The sequence below is a fragment of the Mus musculus genome, chromosome 10 (assembly GCF_000001635.26).
Source record: "Mus musculus strain C57BL/6J chromosome 10, GRCm38.p6 C57BL/6J".
Classification (NCBI taxonomy): domain Eukaryota; kingdom Metazoa; phylum Chordata; class Mammalia; order Rodentia; family Muridae; genus Mus; species Mus musculus.
In genome coordinates, this window is record NC_000076.6 from 86,765,272 (window position 1) to 86,788,437 (window position 23,166).

The 23,166-nt window shown below is 45.5% G+C and overlaps 2 protein-coding genes across 18 annotated transcripts in view; both read left to right on the forward strand.

The window, feature by feature from the left end:
- Ttc41 (tetratricopeptide repeat domain 41) overlaps positions 1 to 11,573 on the forward strand; it is a 71,034-nt gene extending 59,461 nt beyond the window's left edge. For 14 of the 16 annotated variants that reach the window (XR_003948569.1, XR_003948570.1, XM_006512995.4 and 11 more), the window contains 2 exons: positions 10,659 to 10,788; positions 10,884 to 11,573. Coding sequence is in view for 14 of the 16 variants with exons in the window: in XM_006512995.4 (XP_006513058.1) it covers positions 10,659 to 10,788; positions 10,884 to 11,550 (797 nt within the window). In the remaining 2 variants the exon portion in view is untranslated. The remainder of the gene's footprint in view (positions 1 to 10,658; positions 10,789 to 10,883) is intronic. The other 2 variants (NM_001003910.2, XM_006513000.4) reach the window with 2 other exon arrangements.
- A 2,147-nt stretch (positions 11,574 to 13,720) lies between these two features.
- Positions 13,721 to 23,166, forward strand: part of Nt5dc3 (5'-nucleotidase domain containing 3) — a 59,398-nt gene continuing 49,952 nt past the window's right edge. The window contains exon 1 of one of the 2 annotated variants that reach the window (XR_003948574.1): positions 13,721 to 14,040. Coding sequence is in view for 1 of the 2 variants with exons in the window: in NM_175331.3 (NP_780540.2) it covers positions 13,839 to 14,040 (202 nt within the window). In the remaining variant the exon portion in view is untranslated. The remainder of the gene's footprint in view (positions 14,041 to 23,166) is intronic. The other variant, NM_175331.3, reaches the window with a different exon arrangement.

Below are 23,166 nucleotides of genomic sequence, written 5' to 3' on the forward strand. Positions count from 1 at the left end.
ATTTGTGTACTGGGTATGTTGTGTGTATGTATGTGTATCTGTGTATGTGTGTGTGTGTGCCCATGAACAAATAATACCCACCTCCATAAATCTGATCGGCTAAGGTTGGTAAAGTGTTTTTCCTAAACTAGAAAATGCAGATGTGAAAAATGGAGCAAGTACTTGGGAAAGGACTTGGTATTGCCTAGTCTGATTTCCCCACAAGGTCCCATTCTGTGACAGTCTGGGTCTCTAGCTTACTGTGGATGGATGTAGAAGATACTCATTTACTTCAGAAAGTAGGTAGGCATCTGTAGTGGTGTCACTTGCAGAGTTTTTAAGACTTCTGAAATAAGTCTATACAAAATGGCTCAGATTTGCAGTCTATTTTCAGTGTGGTGCGATCCAGTTTCTTTTTCTTTTTTTCTAGTAACTGAAAAAAGGCTTTTATTGGGGGTGAGGGAAGACAGATATATAGCTGGCACAGAGACACACAGCACACCCACACATATACACCCCTCTATAGCCTCCCCCCACAGCACATTGGGGAGGGGCGGGGCCATGATGATGACTTGGGGAGCCACAGCTCAGCCTCTTTTTTAGGGCTGGGAGCTTTTAAAGTCTCTGAAGGGTCTTCAGGATGACGACCAAGTGGCCAACCACTGTTGTGTAGATATGTTCTAATCTGGTCTTGAACTTACAGTCAGTACATAAGTAGGGGGCCTTCTTGGTAGGAGAACAGTCAGGTCAGGAGGGTAAGGAAGAAGCCAGCCATCTTGGAACGTCATCACCTTTATCACCTCATCATGGCTCTAATTCTTACATTCCCCCGCACCCCCCCCCCGCCCCCAGGGGTGGGTTGTGGCACAGACTACCCTCTCCAAGCTGACAAAAGGAGGGATGACTGCCTCTGAGGAGGGCTGATTGAAGGAAGGCACAGATCCAGAAGTGAGGTAGTGAGCCATGCGATGACAGCCTGCGTCCTTTGAGCTCCCAAGGGGACATCTGTATTTTACAAAACGGGAGGCTGTTGGCTGTGCTGTGGTTCCTACTGGCTGTTAGGAAAGTGAGCGGGGCAGGTTTCCCCTTATGAGAGGAAGAAGATAGGCAATATCCAAAGAGCTCTTAGGAGCTCCGTCATAGGTGTCAGAGAAATGGTATGTTGAGATTGACATAGGCTGTATTTAACAGATCAACATTTAACTGAGCAATTAGATGCTTGTTACCAGACTTATGTGTAAGGAGCAAGCAACAGGAGACTCTGAAAGAGAAGTCTGTTCATGTAACTGTCCTATTGGCAGAGCCTTGCCAGCACCGGTGACTCTGCCCAGGCACCAGCTGTGTGTCTGTCCAGTGGAGGAAACAATGAAGACCTCACTTGAATAAAAGCCAGGTGTCACCTGTTGGTGTCACCACCAGGCATCAGCATCTAACTGACAATCTAAAAGAGCAATATAATTGGATGGTTTTGGTAGGATAGTCTAACAAAGTCCCAGGGAAGATTTCCCTGTCATCTTATGTAACTGTACCCGAATCCTTTCTTTTTTAAACCTTCCTACCCATTTTATATTCTCTTATGAAGCTTTACTTGATACTTAACATAGTTCTTACTACCTAAAACTAAGTATTTACTTGTTTGCTATTAATATTATCATTATTATTGTTTGCACCTTTTACTCTTTTTTCTAATCATTTATTTGTTCATATTTCATGTGCGTGCATTGGTGTCTTGTCTGCATGCATATCTGTGTGAGTGTGTGAACTACAGACATTGTGAGCTGTCATGTGGGTGCTGGGAATTGAACCTGGATCCTCTGGAAGGGCAGCAAGTGCTCTTAACCACTGAGCCACCTCTCCAACTCCATCTGCTCCTTTTTCTAATAGGAAAAGCCTTGATTTCTCTTGACCACTCCCTATTGCATGTATCAAGCAAGCTCCTCCACAAGGGAGGAAATACCTTAGTTATTCTGATTTATCTTCTCTCTTTAGGAAAGCAAGTGTAAGGATAGGGATGTAGCTCGCTGGAAGCTCTGCATATGCTCAGTATACACCTGTGATCTAAAGTCACCCTCAGCTCCTTAGATTCTGAGGTCAGCTGGATTATGTGCGGTCCTGTCTAAAAAATCAAAAAGAAAAGCAAGTGTGGCTACTAAGGGGGTTTGAATATTAATTACTTATTATATTCTTATCACACAGTTCTTTCAGTTGTCCAGTTATTACTAATAATTCATTCCACAAATATTGACTCTGCCTTTTACATCTCAACCTCTGTTTTTGTTGCTTGGGAGATAGCACTGAACAAGATAGAGACCAACTGTGCCTTCAGCTGAGCTCACCTTATGGGAGAAGTGAACACCCGTTGTTTAACTTAAATGGTGTAGTGCTACCTGGAGACTACAGTTGACATATTGCTGTAGTAATATCAAACACATTAAGTGTAGTCTGGGAAAATCCCAGTGCTCCAGGAGACCATGCCTCCTCTGGTGGATGGGACAGGCCCTCATGAGACAGTGCTGTTACTAGGACTGGAGTAGCGGGATGAGAAGAAGGCTCAGGAGTGGAAAGGACTCTCCAAGCAGTAGCTACCAAATACCTGAGGCTGACAGGACCTGAGGAGGTCTCTGTGGCTGGTGTGTAGGAACAGTTGGGGAGGGGATTTGAGAGTCTGACCGAGTTCAAGGACCCGTTCCATCACTCTTGTTTCCATTGTGTGCATTCTTAACTTCTCAGACAGACTGAGAATTCCCAGGGACAGGGGACTTAGTGTTTATTCTTTCTGTCAGCATGCTAGCTGTATGAGGGGCCATGGGTAAAACAGAGTATTGGTGGATATTTTACACAGTGTGTCCTGGGTTAGTCCATTGAAATGACGGAATAACCTGCTCCAAGCTATCGGTATAGAAACAGCTCAAATAATTTCCCCCCATTAAAGCAATTATTTTTTAAGATTTGTTGATTTATTTTATGTGAGTACACTGTCACTGTCTTCAGACACACTGAAAGAGCACATTGGATCCCATTACAGATGGTTGTGAGCCACCATGTGGTTGCAGGGAATTGAACTCAGGACCTTTAGAAGAGCAGTCTATGCTCTTAACCACTGAGCCATCTTTCCACCTTGAAATCAATAATTTTTAGTTGATTTTCCAGATCATTTTTAAAAAAGATTTATTTATGTATACATATGAGTGCTCTATTTGCATGTATGTCTGCATGACAGAAGAGGGCACCAGATCCCATTATATGTAGTTATGAGCCACCATGTGGTTGCTGGAAATTGAACTCAGGACCTTTAGAAGAACACCCAGCATTCTTAACCACTGAGCCATCTCTCTAGCCCCTCCAGATTATGTTTTAAGATTTATTTATTTTTATTTTATGTGCATTGGTGTTTTGACTGTGTGTCTGTATGAGCTGGGACTGGAGTTACAGACAGCTGTGAGCCACCATGTGGGTGCCAGGAATCGAACCCAGGTCCTCCGGAGGAGCAGATAGTGCTCTTTACCGCTGAGCCATCTGTCCAGCCCCCAGAGTATGTTTTAGATAGCGTGTTAACAATGATAATTGCAATGACAATTGCTCTGAGAGTTTTGACATCTTCCTCCCTTGTTATTGTCTGAGTAGGTCAACAAGTTGAATATAGTTTAGTCTTTAACAGGGTATGAGAAGAGGGGGTTGACAATTAAGATAGATTTAAATTCTAATCCCTAAATTTTATGCATGAGGCTCTAACCGCAGTGCCTATGTGCTGACATGTCCCGTCTGTTGGAAGGTGGCAGATCCTTCATCCTGTATCCTGTGATCACGGCTGTGAGGCACTGGTTGCTCGGCTGAGTCTCTCTTGTTCAGTAATCCTTCATATCTCAGTTGCAAGCCCAAACCTTAGCTGTAGATCCCAGAGATCTTGCAGTAGGCATGGCAGCTATGCCAGCTATGCCGTGATCTGTGTTCCAAGCTCGCCCTGGCCACAGAAGTCTCATCGCTTCTCCTGATAACTGCTGGAAATTTGCTATTGAGAAACCATTGTCCTGGGAGAAAAGAATCAAAAATTGGCTTTCTTTCCCCACTGTGTACGCTGTGCACTCTCTCCTGAGCAGTTTATTCGAGATGAAAAATGACAGATGAACACAGCACCACCTCCCTCTCCCTGGGCTTCTCTTTAAAAGGAAATGCCAACCTTCTGAAGGTAGAAATTAATGGTACCATCCAGCGACTCTCAGCAGGGAGAGGCAGTCTCTTCCCTATTATTTAATGTCGAATTTCTCATCTCAGCCTCTGCTGACAGAAGTTGACCCTTTGATCCAAAAGTTAAAGTAACCCAGACAACCCTTACTTTTTAGTTTTGACTTAGGTTTAGATGTCCTCTCTTCCCTGATAGGTTATTTCTCAGATGCAAGTGAAATGAGCCAGTTTAAGCCGGTTAGATTATATTAAAGGCAGCTTCATTGGGAAGCTGTTCTTGGGCGGGCACGTTCACTGGCCCCAAGGACCTAGTCCAGGGAGCTTACCGGGATATGGGGGTAGGGGAGAAAGAAAGAGTGTGCACACAGAGAGGGAGGAGAAGAGAACAGAAAGACCAAAATTATATAGGGAGGAGCCTCTGGGGGAAGGGCAGCCTAGCCCCTGGGCTGATAAATTCAGGGTTGGGGGCCCAGTATGTCAGGCAGAGAATGAGGGATGCTGGGAGAACCTGGAAGCCAGGTCTGCTTTGATATGTAAATATGCACCTGCTTTGATATGTAAATATGTGCCTTGTCCCCTGTCCTTCTGTTGACGTTGGAGTAGTTTTAGAGTAGGCGCAGAAAGCTGGAAGTCAGCCAAGTCCAGGAAGAGCTGGTTGTTTTACTGCTGACCGGGTTGTGGGAGCATCTTGGGGTAGGAATTGTGTAGGCCCAGTTGACGCCTCAGTCCCTTGTCCCTGAGTCTGAAACCAAACATTCCCCAAATCTTCAAAAGCTACATCAGGTCTCCCTCCCCTTCTAAGAGTGGGCTTTTGGGTTAGAATTAGATGACATCTTTCTTGAAACACACATTCTAGCGTGGGCTTCTGAAGAGTGAGGGCAACTGTGGTTTAGTTTCTGTGCCAGGTCCCCTGAGACTGCCCCTTGATGTCTTCTATGGTTGTGTCGCCTGCTCCTGCCCTACCTAGAAACACTGAACTGTTTCAGCATCTCATGGGACTGGATCTTTCTAAAGCATTTGGTCGAGTTTTCACAGATAACAATTCTTTTCCATTCTGTAACCGTCCAAAAATCACAGAAGGAAGACTCCAGACCCAGATAGAATGCAAAGGCAAAGAGCATGCATTCTGCAGAAACAACCAGCATGTGGGGTCAGCCATTCTCCAAAATGGTGACCCCAGACAAAGGCACGCAGGCCTTCTTACAGGGAACCAGGGGAACTCTCTAGAAGGAGTAGGTAATCTCTAATGTGATTGGTAGGGGCCAAAGTTGTGGCATTAGCATAACTTTGATTGGCTAATATGTTAGTTCTTCTATATTAGTTCTTCACAGGGAGTCATGGATTAGGCAATCTAAAATTTCATTGGTGGGTGCTGGGGAGGTCACAGGGGTTGGCTTTTGATTGGCTTGTGCCAAGTGGTCAGTGGTCTGCCTCTCTCTCTCTCTCTCTCTCTCTCTCTCCTTTTTTTATTTTTTGGTCTACATTTCTATGTCATGAACATTTAACTATAGGATAAGATAGGGCTGCCCAGCCCAGATGCCCCATCCCGGGATAAGATATTTCCCCATTGTTGTGGTTATCTCCAGGCTGTTCTTTGGGAGGGGGTTTTACAACAGCGTTTTGGATTTTATGGTCTGTTCCTGGAGCTGGTGCCTTATGGCCTTCTTTTTAAAATCAGACCTGGTCCTTAAATGGAGACAAATGGAGTTTATATCATCCTTTCAGTTCCAGGACTTCTCTGTTATTTTGTACTTAATCAAGTTGCTTTATTAGAATAATGAACCTGGCTGACTCTAGATCATGCTAGCACCTGGTTGTCTGGGAACAGAAGTGTGCCTGTGGAGGAAAGCTGTTAGCCGCAGGCATGTAGTGTGTCCTGGGCGATGGACAGCAGGCTGTGGAGAGGAAGCGAAGGACCCTGGGAAGGGTCTCCTTATAGCTGTACCACACACAGGTTCCTCCCTAGTATTATTACTTTGAATGTTTTTATCCGTTTATTCATTATATATTTGTGGGAGTGGGTGTGTAAATGTGTGGGGGGGGTCAGAGGTCAGCTTGCAGGAGTCAGTTCTCTCCCTCCACCATGTTGGTCTTGGGGGTCAGACTCGAGTCAGCGAGCTTGATGGCATGTGTCGTTACTCAGAGCCACCTCTCCTGATGGAAGATGACTGTTTTGAATCTCCTAATGAGTGAAGCATAGAGAATTGTCTTCTCCTTCTTGCTGGAAGAGTCACATCTGGAATTGTGCCCAGCTGCACTATTTTCTGGGCTTGTGGGCATCACTACGTCAGTTGTCTCTTTCCCCAGAAGGGGCTAATACTATCTGCCCATTGGATTATTACAGTGATTTAATGAGATAAACCAACCAACAGAAGCAAGCAACTCGGTGCTTGGCTCCCTCCCCATCAAGAAAACAAGGTAGCTATGGGAGAAGGCCCAGGCATTCCTCAGTTAATTGACATTCACTGGCTGCTTGTCTTCCCCCTGGGTCAGGAGAACTGACCAGACTAAGCCAGCTGGTACCAGCTCCAGGGTGAGGTCTGCAGCCAGGCCAAGGCAAAGCCGCCTGATCCTGAAAGTTTACCCGCTGACAAAGAAGAAAGGATCAGGTTGTGTGAAGAAACACGCCAAGGTCAAAGCTATAGCTACATATCTGCCCTGGGCCACAGGGGAAGGAAGGGCCTTGGATGAAGGGCCATGCATCAGTGGAAGCTGCCCCAGGAACAACTTAGCTCCGTAGTGCCTCTCAAAAAAGCTTCTAGGAGAACAGCAGTCACTCTGCAGGATCTGGAGATCGGTGGGCAGAGAATCTCTTCCAGGAGGTTTTGCCGTACCAGCTATATGATGTTCTATGTTTCTCCATTTTCCCTAGTAAGGACAGTTGAAGCCCCTGGAACTCAGCCATCACAACCGAGTAACTCAGATGGCCATGCTACGGCAGCTGGAAACATCACAGGGAGTCATGGAAGAATTCCAAACCAAGGACAGATGGCTAAGCAGACAACTTCCCCAAACTCCCCTTTAGACTTCTAGAAAAGGCGGCAGGCAGTGTGACTCATGTGATAGGGCTTCAGGGAGAAAGACTGAAAGTGGAAGTCAGTGATGCTCATTACAGTCCAGTCATTACCCAGTCAGCTGTTGGGCAGGCTGGACCATCTCTGAGAGATATGCAGCGTGCACGTCACTGAACATTCTTTAAAGGCACTGGAAACCTATGGCACTGCCTCTAGAGGCACAGGGAAGGGAGAAGTTTTTACTTCACACTTGGGTACATTTTCCTGTTTGAGCCACAGGTTGATGTGTGTACTGTGAAAAAGACCAAATGGAAAAGACTGATGATGATGGTGTTAGGTGTCGCTCTTATTGGATTAGCAGACAGATGGTAACTACAGTCAGGCACCTGTTTACATGTCTACACTTGAAGCCCTCACATCCTCAGTGGTCTTTCTAGCCCAGGTTCGGGTCAGTGTCCTGCTGGCACCAATCTTGCAGTGCATTTGTAACCAAGACAATAAGCCAGCAGTTCTAGCTGGGTGGTATTGGTGCATGGCTTTAATCCCACCAATCAGGAGGCATGTCAGGAGCAATAATGGGACAAGCTAATACCTAGCAGGTGATCATCCTGAAATGGCCTGCTTCGGATTATTATATAGTCTGTGATAGGTGCACCCTTATTAAGCAAGGCTGTAAGGGATTCATTTTAGGAAAGATTCCTGCTATTAATATGCTTTTCCTGTTATTATTAAACATATATAATACTCACTAAGTGATAGCATACCCCTTTGGAGTGGATCTCTGCAAATCCATAAAGATGTATTGTCTTCTAGTGATGCTATATAGATAAATAGATGACTTAAGTTTTTATGATGATCCTATAAGAATTCCTAAAATTTTATCAGTGATTATCAAGCTTATTTATAGTGGGACTGCTATTAGGTCCTTTTCTGATAGTCAAAACTGTGATGAGAACTCTGCCAGTCTCCCAAGTGTCACCAGTTAATTGCTGTTAGATGGTAACCAGACTTTATTTTACTCGGAGAACATTCCAAGAAGTTATAAAACAATTAACCAACGGTCATAAAAAGGGAACTAATGATTTATTATAGGTGCTGAGACAGAAGATAAAATATTGAGTGGGTTTATCTATACAAACCTTCACTTATAACTTACTTATGGTTTTAAGCCTTCAGTGAAGCTGTGGAGCTGTAAATGTAAATGGAATGCCACGTAAACATGTTGTAAACTTCTATTTCAATTTATGATTGGATTTTGTGCGTGAACTTTTGATGAACTTTTTAACATGTGGTCATGTATTCTGAGTGATGTTTAAGAGCAGAGGAGAAAGAGAAGAGTCAGAACTGAGGGACTGAGGTGAGAGGAACGGAGGTGAGAAGAACTGAGCTGAGGGAGGAACTGAGCTGAGGAGAAGTTTTTAGAGGGAACATTTTTTTAGATTAGAAGGAGAATGCAGAGTGGAATAATTTAGAAACTATGGGTAACATAAAATACTAAGAGAGCAATGTGCAGAATGCAGAGGGAGAGAGGAAAAAGAAGATGCTGTAGAGAGCAGAAGGAGCAGGCAGACCTGTCTGTTCCATGGTAAGGACAAGGCAGCTTAGTCTTGTTAAAAGAAACAAAACTTTTTTCTGTTTTGTTTGTAACATGGGTTTAATTCATTTAGCATTAAAAGGGTAGAAGCCTTTTCTTTCTTTATGTAATAAAGACTGAAGCTCATTTTTTATCCAGAATGAGTGAGTTCTTTCTGCACCAGTGCTTGGTCTTTTGCTCCATATACATATATGTAAGTATGAATGTGTCTGTAAGTATGTAATTGTGAAAATGCATGCAAGCTGGCACCATCTGGGTTTGAATGAAAATGTATAAATGAATAAATGAGTGTGTATGAATCTGTATATGAACTTATACGAGATTATGCATATTCGGTTATGTAAAAGTTTTTTCCTTCTGCAAATGTTATTCTCTTCTCCTGGTTCAATAGAAGTTTATTGCTCCAAACTTCCCCCTAGCCTGACAAGCAAGAGGAATCTGGACAACAGGCAAAAGGCTCTATGGATTAACCCTTTACTTAACCTCCTGCTGTTTTAGGATGGGGTGCTAAGTGCCTGAGACTGTAGTCTCTGGCCTCAGAGGAACCCAGAAGGCAGGGCAGCTACAATAGCACAGAAAGTTCGACTTAGATAAGTAAACTTTTGGTTATACAGCAACCCTAAATTTCTTGTAAGACAAAGTCTTACCCCAGAATCTCGTAAGATGAAGTCTTACCCTCCGCCTACACTCTTCCCCCTCCCCTGCCTCAAGAAGAATGGCAAAAAAGAAGAAACACCCTACACTGGGGCTGGCCCCTGGCAGAGGCAAAGGCAGGTGATGGGTCTCTGTCTGTGAGTTTGATGCCAGCCTGGTCTATAGAGCAAGTTCTAGAACAGCCAGGGCTACACAGAGAAAAACAAAAAACAAAACAAAACAAAAAAAAAAAGAAAAAGAAAAGAAAAAAATTTTTAGAACTGCTGTTCTAAAAATAGCAAAAATGGATAAATGAAAACCACCTTAAAGCCAGATTTTAAAAGAATCTGTTTTGACCTTTAACATACTTCAGAGAATTAATATTAACAGTGGTACCTGACAACAAAGGTTCTTTTCCTTCTTTTGGTTTGGGAAAAAATTTAAACATATAAAATTTTGAGAACAGTATAATGAACCACGATAACATTCACCAGCTTTTAACACTTCGCTGCATTTGTATTGTTTACACACACACACACACACACACACACACACACACACACACACACACACACACTTCCACATACACGCACACATGTACACATTTTTTGGGATCATCGAAAGATGATTGCAGTTGTGTCTCTGTCTACTTCCAAGAATGTTTTCAAGGTACAAGGACAGCACAACAATCCAATAATCAAGTTAGGAAACAGAACTAGGATGTAAGATGATTATCGGTTGAATGGCCAACGATCAATAATCTCCACAGATTCTCTTCCTATAGTGTAGCAGTATTATCAGTTATAGCATCTTGGGTTTCAATCCCAGAATATCCTATTCAGTTTGCCTGTGTGCATGTGTGTGTGTGTGTGTGCATGTGTGTGTGTTCGTTGTTGTTGCTGTTTTTGAGGATGGAGCGCATGCTGGGCCAGCTCCCTACACCTGAGCTGCTCTCCTGAGGGCTTCATTGCACTTATTGTCTCTTTCAGCTGACAGCACTGATCCCTCCTATCTTACCCCCTTCTCACCTTCCTTTTTTATGTCTGAAGAGTATCTAGTCAACTTCTGTCTCTTCTACTCAGACCTAGTATCCTTGTATCCATATCTGACCGTTTCTTCACTCCAGATGAAGGTGACAATGTCTTTGGCAGGGTACTAGGACAGATGGTGCTCTGATGCTGGCCTTATAAATCTTTTACATGTATAAAGTTAGTAATTAAAAAAAATTCTAATATTCTCTTTTCCCATCTCTCCAGCAGGCCAGCTGTTGTCAGGTGACTTCTGCCATCATGCCACAATGGAGGCAGTCAGCTATTTGTATAGGTCACTTGATTTAAGGGCAGCTCACCTGGGGCCTACCCACGCTTCCATTGAGGGAATACTACAGTGAGTTTCTTTTGCACATCTCAAAAAGAAGTAGACTTTCTGAGTATTTGTGTTAATAGACAGCCATGTTTTGACACGTTTTTGATCTTTTGCAGCCTTTTAAGGGAAATCCAGAGGTCCCGGGGCAGGAGGTCTTGGCCTCAAAGCATGAACCATCTATTCCCTAACGGTTCTAGGAATGGCTTTTCATTATGGGAGAATGTGCCTAAATTAAACTTCCACAGCGCTCAGAGTTCTGACACGGTAAACACTGCAATGTGTATGAATATACGTAGGTTTCAGAGAGTTAAAAGCACACAGCCTTCTCTGGTTTCAGATAAACCAAAATATGTTCCCGGCAAAGGAAAGAAGACCTTGGCTCCAATTCTGTGCAAGTCTGCTGAGGAAAAGTTCCAACGTCAGGCTTCAGACTCACAAATATGGAATAGTCCAAGAAGACAACCTGCCAGGAAAAAGGCAGCCTGTCCCCTTAAGACGGTCTCGCTCATTGACAAGAACGGCTTGGTGAGACTCTCAAGGCAGAGTGTTTCTTCTGCTGAGCTGGACAGCAGAAAGGGCCTGATCACTTCCATCTGCCGGCAACCCCTGCAGCTACCTCATAATGTGGACAATCCCTGGAAGTCCATATCGGAACTCGTGTCAGAAAAGTGGCTCTTCCACACTCCTCAGTACTGCTTCACTCCTCAGAAGCCAGGCTTCCCAAGAAGATCTCAGATTGAATCAAAATTGCTGAAGACCTCAGATGACCCCAATAAGGAATAAAAATAATTTTGGGCTGTTTTGTACTTTGAGTTTTTACTCATTTCTCTTGAAAGGCGTATGTGTGTGTGTGGTACAAGTGTGCACACACGTGTTTGTGTGTAGGTCAGAGGTCGATGTCAGTGTTCTCGTGCTTTCCCCCTTATTTTTTGAGATCTCACTGAAACCTGGAGCTCGGGGATTCTATTCGCCTAGTAGTCAGTGAGCACCAGGGGGCTTCCTGTCTCTCCGTTCTTTGTGCTGAGGCCATAGGAACTGGCTGTCATTTTTTTATAGCAGTGCTGGCGCGTGCTCGCAAGCTCTTAACAGACTACGCCAGGTCCCTAGCACCTATTTTGGATTCTTTCATCAGATATTTTCTTTTAACTCTGCAGGAGTGGTCACTATCCAGGTCTGGGGATTCAGTTTTCTTACTCTCTTATAACGCTGTATCTGGTTTTAGTTACAAAGGGTGGGTTTCAAGTGATCCACGTTTCTATGGTAAGTACAACAATCGTGATTCCACAGGGTCCTATAGTCTAAGAGAATATATAGAAGCACTCTTACCAATCGTAATTTAAAAAAAAATTCTATAGTATATTTTGACTTAAAAATTCACCTAAGTAAAATTGATGATTGTTATCACCAAAACTTTTTATTAGTAAAAATAAGAAAAGATAGGAAGTGAAATGTCCTCAAGTCATAAAGGAAGCTTTTAATGACCAGAGCCCATGGATTTGATAGCATATCGATTTGCACATTTTATTGTCCTCCAATTTTATCACTGATCCATAAAACATTAACCTGTAACAGTTAAGGATTACTTTCTAGCTACCGTCCTCCCTACCACCCAACAGAAGAGGGGACTCAGCTCTGTGACGATAGGCAAGCAATCTCACCTCTGTTGTGCCTCGGTTTCATTGTGTTTAAAGGAGAGACGCGGTACGTTCCTTTTAAGACAGCTGGGAAGAGTGTATGCGATAAAATATACAGCCAGCTTTCTATTAATGGTTTTCATTATCAGTCAGGGACTAGCTCCAGTGTCATCACCTTCCACAAAAACATCTGACTCTTCCAGCCCACAACTTGAGTCGCTAATGCTTGGGGTTGTCTCACACTGTGCCTTGTCTGTCCTCTCATTATTCTAGCCATTCCCACTATAACCGCCCCCCCCTACTCAGTGGTCACCATGGGATACTTTGGGAATTTCTTGGGGCCCAGTGTTTCTCAGGTAGGTCTTGAATTGGTGATAGAAAGTCCCGCAGGAGCGGCATGGAATAAGTGCAGTTAAGCAAGTGAGTGGAACAGGTACCAAGCGTGCTGCCAGCGTGGGCAGGAGACTGCTAATCATGTCCGGAGGACCTCTCTGGAGGTGGGAACCCGGCTTTCCAGAGGCCTGCACTGTTAAGGAAATTTACATTTATCGGGAGTCTTCAGGGGCAGGATCTTGCAGACGACTTTAGACCTCGAGTGTAATCTCGGCCCAGCAACTCTTTAAAGGGCAACTCTTGGATAGGCCCAAGCTCAGCCTCAGGGCAGTCTCAGAGAGGCACCTGAGATCCAGGAGATACCTGCAGAAGCCTTTGACACGGAGTGGGTCGCATTCCAGAGACTGGGATCAGAGATGGATAGTGCGTACACTCATCAGTGCAATCAGAATTGGGGCCCGCCACGGAAGGCAAGAGGAAGGTAGAGCAGAGTCTTGCTGGCAGCGATAGGGTCGGAGATGAGTCATCCTAGCCCGTGTGACTTCAACCACCCTCCGCCCCCTCCTGCCTCGCGGGTCAGGAAGTGACCGCAGCCGACCGGGCGCTGAGCCCTGGCAGCTCCGGCCACGCCCAACCCGCTTTCTCTAAGGCCTCGCCCTTGACTCCGCCTTTGACTCAACCCAGACTCCGTCCCACTCCATTTCCACAGGCCCACACCTGACCCAGCCTCTAACTGGCCTAGGCCCCCGGCTCTGTCTCCCCAGGTTCGGTCCCTGACTCTGCCTCTGACGCAATCGAGATGGTCCAACTCATTCTCTCTCTAGACCCTATTCTTTACTCAGCCGGGGCATTCCTCTTTCCAACCAGGCCCCGCCCCTGACCCAGCTCAGGCCCCACCCATCCCGCAGCTCCTAGCCTAATCCTTGACCCCGCCTCCTGCTTCCCTCTAGAACCCGCCCACCTCCCCAGCCTCGCCCCCGGCTCCGCCCCACCGTGGGTGGTTCTTGGGCCGCGCCGGCACTTGCTCAGACGTAGGAACTGCCGGCGTGCGTCCCGGAGCCTCGCGACGCTGGCCATCCGTGCCACTGGCAGCTTAGAGGCAGCATGGCCACGGTGGCAGCGGCGGCCCGCGGGGCCGGGGCGAGGGCGGCGGCAGGGCTGCGGAGTTGCGGCGGGGCCGTGGCTCGAGAACGACCGCGCTCGGGCTGCGCTCGGCGCCTGTGCTCTGCCCCGGCTGCCCCGGCTGCCGTGGACATGAAAAGCTACCTGTGGGCGCGCTACCACGAGGCGAAGAGGAGCACGGACGGTGAGTGCGTGTCCCAGCTTGCGCCGCCCACTCGAGGACCCCTCGGGTCCCCCGCACCCTGCCTCTGTCGCGCGGCCCCCGCGGGGAAGGCGACTCTAAAACTTCGCAACTCTTTTTTGGCTTTCCCCCGCCGGGGAAGCTATTTCATACCTGGGGATTGTTAAATCTGGAGTGTACATCGCAAGTGCTCTGGGCCGCTGCGAGAGTTCCAAGGGCGTCGGTAGGAAGACATTCCCCCAAACACCGTTAGGTGTCATTCACCCTGGGAATGGTAGTAGCAGCCCAGCTTGCTGCCGCGCTGTCCTAGACAGGCTCCAGCGCAGGCGACTGGGTCAGGAGGATGAGCCGGTCTCCCTTTTGCAGGGTGGAGTAGATAAAATGTGCTGTTTGAAAGGGGAGGGTGGTCTGGTTATCCACCGCCCTCTGCGAGGAGAAGAGGAATACTTGTGGTCAGGTGAACTGAGAAAGAGCTTGGCTGGGCGGTTAGGGAATCGGAGAAGGAATGGAAAGAGGAACCAGATTATAATAGTATCAGGTATTGATGTCGACTCTGAATCGCCCATAGCCTCCGGAGGAGGGGGTCATGTCCATTATGTAGACGGGAAGGGCGAGCAAGGGGCCTAAGCAAAAACTGATTTTGACTCAGGGTCGGGAATCCATTGTCCTGTGTGTTGCTTTGTGCTTCTTGCAGTCAAACGTTTGGAACCTGGAGTAAAGGGCCAGTGAAGCACAGACACTGAAGCTGTCAGAGGACACTGGGATTTGGGGAGGGGGTGGTTTGGGGAGGGTGCTACATGAGGAAGGGGGTTGGTGAGGGAACGTTTTTGTAGGATTTCCATTTGCATCTTTGGCCACATGCCTGTTCAAGTGAAACAAAACCCACCTGGAATATCTTCACAACACATTCCGAGGTGTAAGCAATGGAGACTTCTTTGAAAGAGTGGCTTATTGGTTTTGGCCAGGCAAGTGTTTTGAGATGGGTTGTGTATTCCAGGCCTTAAAGTCATGAGTCTCCTGTGTGTTCTATCCTTCCAGGCGGGCGGGAACCACCATTCCAGGCAAACGTGTGTCCTGTCAGGGCCCTGTCAGCTCTTCTCTCTTGCTTAGTTTCCTCTTTCTTTTTGGTCTTTTTGAGACAGGGTTTTAAGGTAACCTTAAACTTGAAGCAATCCTCCTGCCTCAGTCTTTCAAGTGCTGGAGTTATAGACACGAACCACTCACTACTCCTGTCTTTTGTTTTTCTTTTCTTTTGTTTTGTTTTGTTTTGGTTTTTTTTGTTTTTGTTTTTTGTTTTTTTTAAGACAGGATTTTTCTCTGTAGTCCTGGAACTCACTCTGTAGACCTGGGTGGCCTCGAACTCAGAGAGATCTCATGTCTCTCTCCTGGAATCCTGGGATTAAAGGTGTGTGCCACTATGCCAGGCTATTCTGTATTTTTGGTTAAAAACTTTACTGACATGTATGGAGAGAATGAAATACAGAAACCCCTATACAATATTTAAACCCATTTGGCTGTGGGATTGGGACAATTCACACATGTCCTCTTGAGGAGTGAGCTATGGTTAAATGACTCAGTGTTTTGGTATGTACCTACTATGGAACAATACTTAACAATAAAAAGAAGAGTACCATTCATCTAACATACAAAAAAAATGTATATTTTAGGGAGTTACACTGTGGAGTGTGTCTGTGGGGTGGGGGTAGGAAGCCAGTCTCCAAAGGTTGAAGGGTAATTGCATCTTTAGAAGAAACTAGAGGTAAAATTTCTTCTCTCTTGATATTTTAGACAGGGTTTACCCCTTGTGGCCTGTGAGAATTAGAAAGGTCCTGAAGTTTGTTCACCCATACAGAAAATGGGGATATTACTGACGTGGTAGAGTTTTGGTATGGTGTAATGAGTCCCCCCACCCTCCCAGTTAGCCTCTGAGAATAAAGCAGTATTGGGTTGTAGACAGAGATCAGTCCTGGGGAGTGTCGGTTTGGGGTGCTAAGTCCGGAGCATGAAAAGCTGAGTTTCTTCCTCTCTGGCCCTTAGTTGCAGTAAGGGGATAACATAGCTTGGTGTTTCTTCTTCCTCTTCCTCTTCTTCCTCTTCCTCCTCTTCTTCCTCTTTCTCCTCCTCCTTTTTCTTCTCCTCCTCCTCCTTCTCTTCTCTTCTTTCTCCTCTTTCTTTTCTTCCTCCTCCTCTTTTATTTTTATTTTTTAGTTTTTGAGACAAAGTCTTTCTGTATAGCCCCAGCTGTCCTGGAACTCTGCTTTGTAGACCAGGCTAGCCTGGAACTCACAGATATCTTTCTGGTTCTAAGATTAAAGTCCTGCACCACTGTACCTGGCCCTAACATAGCATTTTTTTTTTTTTTTTTTTTTGCCTAAGCCCATTCCCTTGAGATGTTGCTACTTATGCGCAGGTCCCCTCACTGCAGGCTTGGCTCATGGTGTGCCGCACCCCCCATCCCCCCTCGTGCACATTCACAAGGAGTTTCTATGTCACCTTTGAAAACTCAGGGATTTTAATCTGGCTTTGCCTTTTTTGTCTCATTTGAGTCCTCATCTTCTCTACCCTCCTCCAGCTGATGTCTGTGCCCATGTGAGCAGGCATTAAGTATCCAGCAGAGGGTTTTAAGGTTGTTGATTCTCAAGTGTGAATCTGGGCCGAGGTGCCCAGTATCTGTTGCCTGTGCCAGACTGTGGAGCGGCCTGACAGGGATGTGGAGTCTGGAAGAGGGATAGGGGCTGCATCGATGACTGGCTGTGTGTATGTGTGTGTATACGTGTGAGCGCACAGAAGTCTGCCCCCACCCCCACCCCCCACCCTCAGTAATCTCCTCAGGATAAAATGGTTTTACTTTCCTACTGTTTGACAGAAGAATCTTATTTCCTGGTCACTTGATCCCTTTTGTAATCACAACAGGGGTTTCAGGCCCAGCCCTTGAAATGCATGCCAGGCAAGGGGTGTGATTTTTAGATTTTGTTATAATGCACTCTTCCTCAGTCCTTGTTTCTCTCCATTTTAATTGAAATTTATTAAAAAACAAAATTTTCAAGTCAGCTTTGGATATACAGAGAAACTTATAGTTTCTATAAAGCCTGCTTCTGTTCTGAGCCCCTTTCTCCTCCCTCCCTCCTCCTCTCCCTCCTCCCCTCCCTCCCTCCCTCCCCACGCCCCTCCCCTCCCCTCCTTCCCTCCCTCCTTCTTTCCCTCCCTCTCTCCTTCCCTCTTCCCTCTTCCTCACTTTCTTTTTAAAGGAGTTAATCTGCTCTAGCTGGGCTCATTAGAATACACACCCCTTTGGTGAGGTCATAGTGGAAGAAGGTAAACTCTGAGTTACTGTAGAGCGCCACAGACTTTATTCAGGGATGTGGAAGGGTTTATTCAAAGTTCAGGGCTGAAAGAAGTTGATAGTCCACCAGAAATTAGGTATTTGTGAGGCCTGGGAATGTGATTCAGTAAGCAAGAGAACTTCCTGCAAGCATGGCGTCTGAGTTTTAGATCCCAGAACCCACATAAAAGGCTCAGGGGCGCCTCACTGAGCCACCAGCTAGCAGGTGGGGAGACCAGAGGATTGCTGAGGCTTGCTGGACAGACAGACGTACAAAACAAAACAAAACCAACCAACCAAACAAATAAAAGCAAAAACCCAAATGAACAAACAAAAAAGCCCAGCAAGCTGTGGGTTCAGTGAGAGACGCTGTCTGCAGGCAGTAAGGCAGAGTGGTAGCGGACATCTGATGCCCTCCTCTGGCCTCTGCACCAGTGCACATTGGGCACACACACACAAACGAGTGCATGTAGGCATATACTATACACACACACACACACACACACACACACTGCTTAGGTACTTAGCAGGGAATATTGTTGCAAGCAGAATAGGTACAAAGTCAGCATTGGACACAAAGATAATTAATTCTCACTATACATAATGTGCTCCGCAGTAAGTTATGACACACATGCATTCCTCAAGGGGCTGCAGTCTGTTAGAGAGATGCTCTTCAGTAATTGTCAAGTTAGACTCACATCGCTCAGACTGTTCCACAGTCTTCTGAGAGATGGAGCTAGGGAAAAAAAAAACCTCCACATGAAAGATTTTCTTTCTTTTTTTTCTTTTCTTTCTTTATAGCTGGGCTTTTCAGTACTAGCTTTGAAAGTCATGCGTCTCCAAGAGAAAGGATGTCAGTATCTTGCTTCCTGGATACATTTGACCTTGAAGCCCCGTGTTTTGTGTTAACCCTATTTCGGGGTTCTGTATTTTGGAATTTCTAATAATTTTTTAGTTCGAATTCATGTTACTAATAGTGGCTGATTTTTTTGTGGTCCAACTGGAAGTGCGCTCCCTTCTGCAGTTGAGAATGACAGGATATGGAGGCAGGAGTCCATTTAAGAGCCTGCAGAATCTTTGTACTGTGTCCTTAGGTAAATAGGCTTGTTTGCGCTATTAGATTGCACTTGGCAATTGTACACTCCCAAGCCGTTTTATGTGTGATCTCATTGGTTTCCTGAATCACACCCCAATGTTGGTTTGGTTTTCTGTTATTCCAAACATGTAAAAAGACTCATATCCTGGGTGATACATACTGACACAGCTCAGCATAGAGACTTTGTTTGTACCTAGCTGGGTTGTCGGTATTGGGGATCCAACCCAGGGCTCTATACATATTATATAAGCATTGTAAGATCTCCAGCCCAGCAATGTTTGTAGAAAGGCTTCTCAAATGAGCCAGCACCACCAAGGTTGAGAAATACTGATTTTTAAAATTTAATTTTTTTTTGTCTTCAAAGGCTGGTATCAAAATTACCATTTAATCTCCCTTACTATTTTGTCGTCTTCTCTACACTTCTCAGGATGCATTCCTCAGTGAAAGAAAACAAATTAACTCCAGATATTTTTTGTTTGGTTTTCTTTGGGTTTTTCCTAGCCTCGGCTGGTCTTGAACTCTCAATGCAACCTAGAATGACCTTGAGCTCCTGATCTTCCTGTCTCCTATTTGTGCTGGGATCACAATAGTTCCTTGATGGCTGGTTTTATGGGTGCTGAGCTTGAGCTTAGAGCTTTGTGCATGCTAGCTAGGTAGCTTTGTGCGTGCTCTTGACTGAGCCACATTCCCAACCCTAATTCCACGTACTAAATGGTAGCTCATTCAGCTATTTTCACAGTGGTTTCAGAGAATCTTGGCCCTCAGCAGCAAAAGTCAGGCTACAGATGAATCACTCAGTTGGAGAGATGATTCAGTGGGTAAAGAGCTTGTCATGTAAGCAGAGGAACAGGGTCCCCCTGAACCCACTGTAAAGGTGGGACCTGTAGGAAGCAAGTTAGCTAGCTAAAGAAACTGTATCAGTGAGCTCTGAGTTCAGCTGCGACACATCACACACACACACACACACACACACACACACACACACACACACACTCGAGGGAGGGAGGGAAAGATGGGGAGGGGGAGAGACAGAGAGAGGTCTCTTTATTTTATCCAGGCAAGGTTCTTGGCACAGGTTGAGTTGTTGTTGTTTGGTTTTTCCGTAGCATAAGCTCAATCTCATGATTCTCCTGCCCTAGCACCCTAAGTGTTGGGATCACAGGCTTTTCCCAGCACACGTTGGGCTCAGATTACAGATAGATGCTAATTAAAGGTGATTTTTAAGCCCAGTAATGCTGCAGATGACATGTCTGGAGTAACTCAGGGATGATAAACCAAAGTGAGGGGAGGTGTTGGGTAGGGGTGAAGCTGGAGAGGTAGGGGTGAGGCTGGAGAGCGCTGGATGGAGGGAGGGCTTTTATTTCTTGGCTGAATGGTAGGATGTGGGTTTTTTCTATTGTGTTTGTACCTTTCTTGGCATCTACAAGTAGCACAATTGGTTCTTTAGAAATGGCCCTTTAGGTGGATATTGTTGATAGTTCTCTGGTCTTAGACACCATAGTAGTGATAAGGGAAAGACTTGGACAAACATCCTACATTGTAACTTTCAACCCTTCCCTTTGTTAGGTGGGGTGGACATTGACAGTCTTGGGACTCTTTGTTGATAGCCCCACTTGGCCTCTGCTTGCCTTTAAAGCTACTAACTTTTGAATGGCTGAATCACAAAGCTATTCTTGTGTATATGGCTGCTTTAAAAAAGACAATGACATTCAGGTGCCATCCCTGGGACAGTTTGGTGTATGGTCTAGTTTGTCCATCTCTTTTGGTCCTGGCTGCAGGGAGTTGTGCACTCTGCCCACTTCATAGTGGAGGGAAGTGCCTGGCTCTTTTGGGGGTAAGCAGCTGGTAAGCTAAGATGCCCTCGGAGGTCAATGCTGGCTGCAGTCCTTCTGCCCTCATGCATGGTCAGCAAAATCACTCTGTCCTTTCTGAACTGACTGTATATGTCTTAGAGAAGGGAAGGGAGGAGAAAAAAAAAACTTTTCTGGCAGCTTTATAATTTCCCACGTTGAAAGCTTATGTTGGTTGGTTAAAGAACTGTTTCCTTCAGGGTGTCTTCTACACACCAGCTTGTACCTGGAAGCCCGTGGTCCTATTTTATTAAGTCAACTGCTGCACAGTATGGTACAGCTAGTACTGCGGGGGTTGGGGGAGGATAGCTGGTCGAGACTGAGCTTTATAGGAAAGCTTCCTAGTTAGTGAGTTGGTTCTTCACTTTAGGTGACTTTTTTTTCCCAAGACTTTATATTTATTGTGTGGAGGTCAAAGGATGATCTTTGGGAGTTGGTTCTCGCCTGCCTTTATGTGGTTTTGGGGGGTTGAACTCACGTTGTCAGACTTAGGCAACAAGTGCCTTTACCTGCTGAGCTGTCTCACTGGCCCGGCTTTTTAGTTTATTGTAGTCTTGAGGAAGTGTTTCGTGCTAAGTGAATTGTTCAGATATTGATGTAAAACCTGGGTACAGGGCTGAGGCTGTGGCTTAGTTAGTACTTGTGTTGTGTACTCAAAGCCTTGGGTGTGGTACCTAGATCTGTATAAAGCCAGGTGTGTACTCATGCTTGCAATGTCAGCATTTTGGCCGGATGAGAGTATCGGATGCCGTAAGCTGTAGATGGTTGTGAGCCTTCATGTGGGTGCTAGGGCTTGAACCTGAGTCCACTGGATGAGTAGCACATTGCTCTAACTGCTGAGCCATCTCTCCAGCCCCATTTTTGTCTTTGCTTTTTTGAATATATATGAGCAGCTCATTTAATAGCAGAGTGCATCACTTTTACCCATTTTGGACTCACTGATTTAGCTAGTATGCTTTAAAAAGATGCATTTTTATTTTCTCTGTATCAGTGTTTGCCTGCCTGTGTGTATATGCTCTACATGTGTGCCTGGTGACAGCCGAGAGAAAGCATCCGATGTCCTGTAGATGTCTATGAGCTGCCATGTGGGCGCTGGGAACAGAATCCTGCCCCTCTGCAAGAGCAGCTGGTGCCCGTAATTACAGAGCTGTCTCTCCAGCCCCTTAGCAAATTCTTATGATTATCATTAGTGAGTTAGTTACTTTAACTGAAATAGTAGGTGAGATAGGTATAGCTAAGAAAGACAGCTCTTTTCTGTTTTGTCTTTAGAACTTTTTATAAACTTAAATTTCTTCAGAGAATAGTTTTTAAGGGGTTCAGTACATAGTTGGCTTATATAGTTGAGGTCTTGGGCTGAAGACTTTGCATCATAACCCCCCAAACCTCTTATTTATTTATTTATTTATTTATTTATTTATTTATTCACTTTACATCCCAATTAAGCCCCTCCCCTCCCCTCCCAGTCACACCCTCACATACCCCTCCCCCTCTCCTTAGAGAAGGGGAACACCCCCACCACCACCACCACCAAGGGTACCAATGCACCTTGTCACATCAAGTTGCAGCAGGACTAAGCATGTCCTCTCCCACTGAGGCCAGGCAAGGCAGTCCAGCTAGGGGAAGGGGATCCACGTTCAGTCAGTAGAGTCAGAGACAGCCCCTACTCCAGTTGTTAGGGGACTCACATGAAGACCAAGCTGCACATCTGTTAAATATGTGCAGAGATCTAGGTCCAACTCATGCATGCTCTTTGGTTGGTGGTTTGGTCTCTGTGAGCCCCCAGGACTCAGCCCACAAAACTTCTTAAAGATCCTGGAAACTTTATATAGAATTATATTTGTTGATGCATTGAAATTAAAATGGAGAGGTTGTTAAAAAAATATACCTAGTGATTTGTTTAATGTAATAATAGTTACCTGTTAACATAAATGGCTTATTTATTTATTTATTTGGGGGCGAGGGTTTCTCTGTATAGTCCTGGCTGTCTGGGAACTCACCCTATAGACCAGGCTGGCCTCTGGCTCAGAGATCCACCTGCCTCTGCCTCCTGAGTACTGGGATTAAAGGTGTGTGCTATCACCACCCAGCCAAGCACGGCTTATTTTTATTAAAAAAAAAAAAAAAAGAAAAAAATTTTTCCAAAATAAAAATGCTTAGGGGATCAGCATGGTTTTATAGTTTTGCAAATTTCTATGATGTGCAGATTACTAGAGGAGTCCTGGGTTCTCCGATTGATTCTGCGCTCAATCACTTGTAGTACAGACTTCACGAAGCCTCTGGGAAATGCCCCTATATTCGAGGGTGAAGAGAGCGAAGGCAGCTGCCAGTCTCTGTGTCTGACTCTTGCCCCCAGTCATAGCCTGCATGTTGCAGGGCATGCATTTGCAATCACAGCCTGCACGTTGTAGGGCATGCATTTGCAATTACAGCCTGCGTGTTGCAGGGTATACATTTGCAATCATAGCCTGCACGTTGTAGGGCATGCATTTGCAATCACAGCCTGTGAGTTGCAGGGTATACATTTGCAATCATAGCCTGCACGTTGCAGGGCATGCATTTGCAATTACAGCCTGCGTGTTGCAGGGTATACATTTGCAATCATAGCCTGCACGTTGCAGGGCATGCATTTGCAATCACAGCCTGCGTGTTGTAGGGTATACATTTGTGCCCCGACAGCTCTGGAGCAGATCCCTGGGCTGAGGCCAAGCTGCTGGCAAGAAGAATTCATCTTTACCCTTCCAGCTTCTGGTGTTCTTTGTACCCCCTTTTGTTTTCAAAATTGGTAATAGCTCATTGAAGTCTCCTTGTACCTCCTCGTTTTGTGGACACGTGGTCCTGCCTGGCTTCCATCTTCACATCCA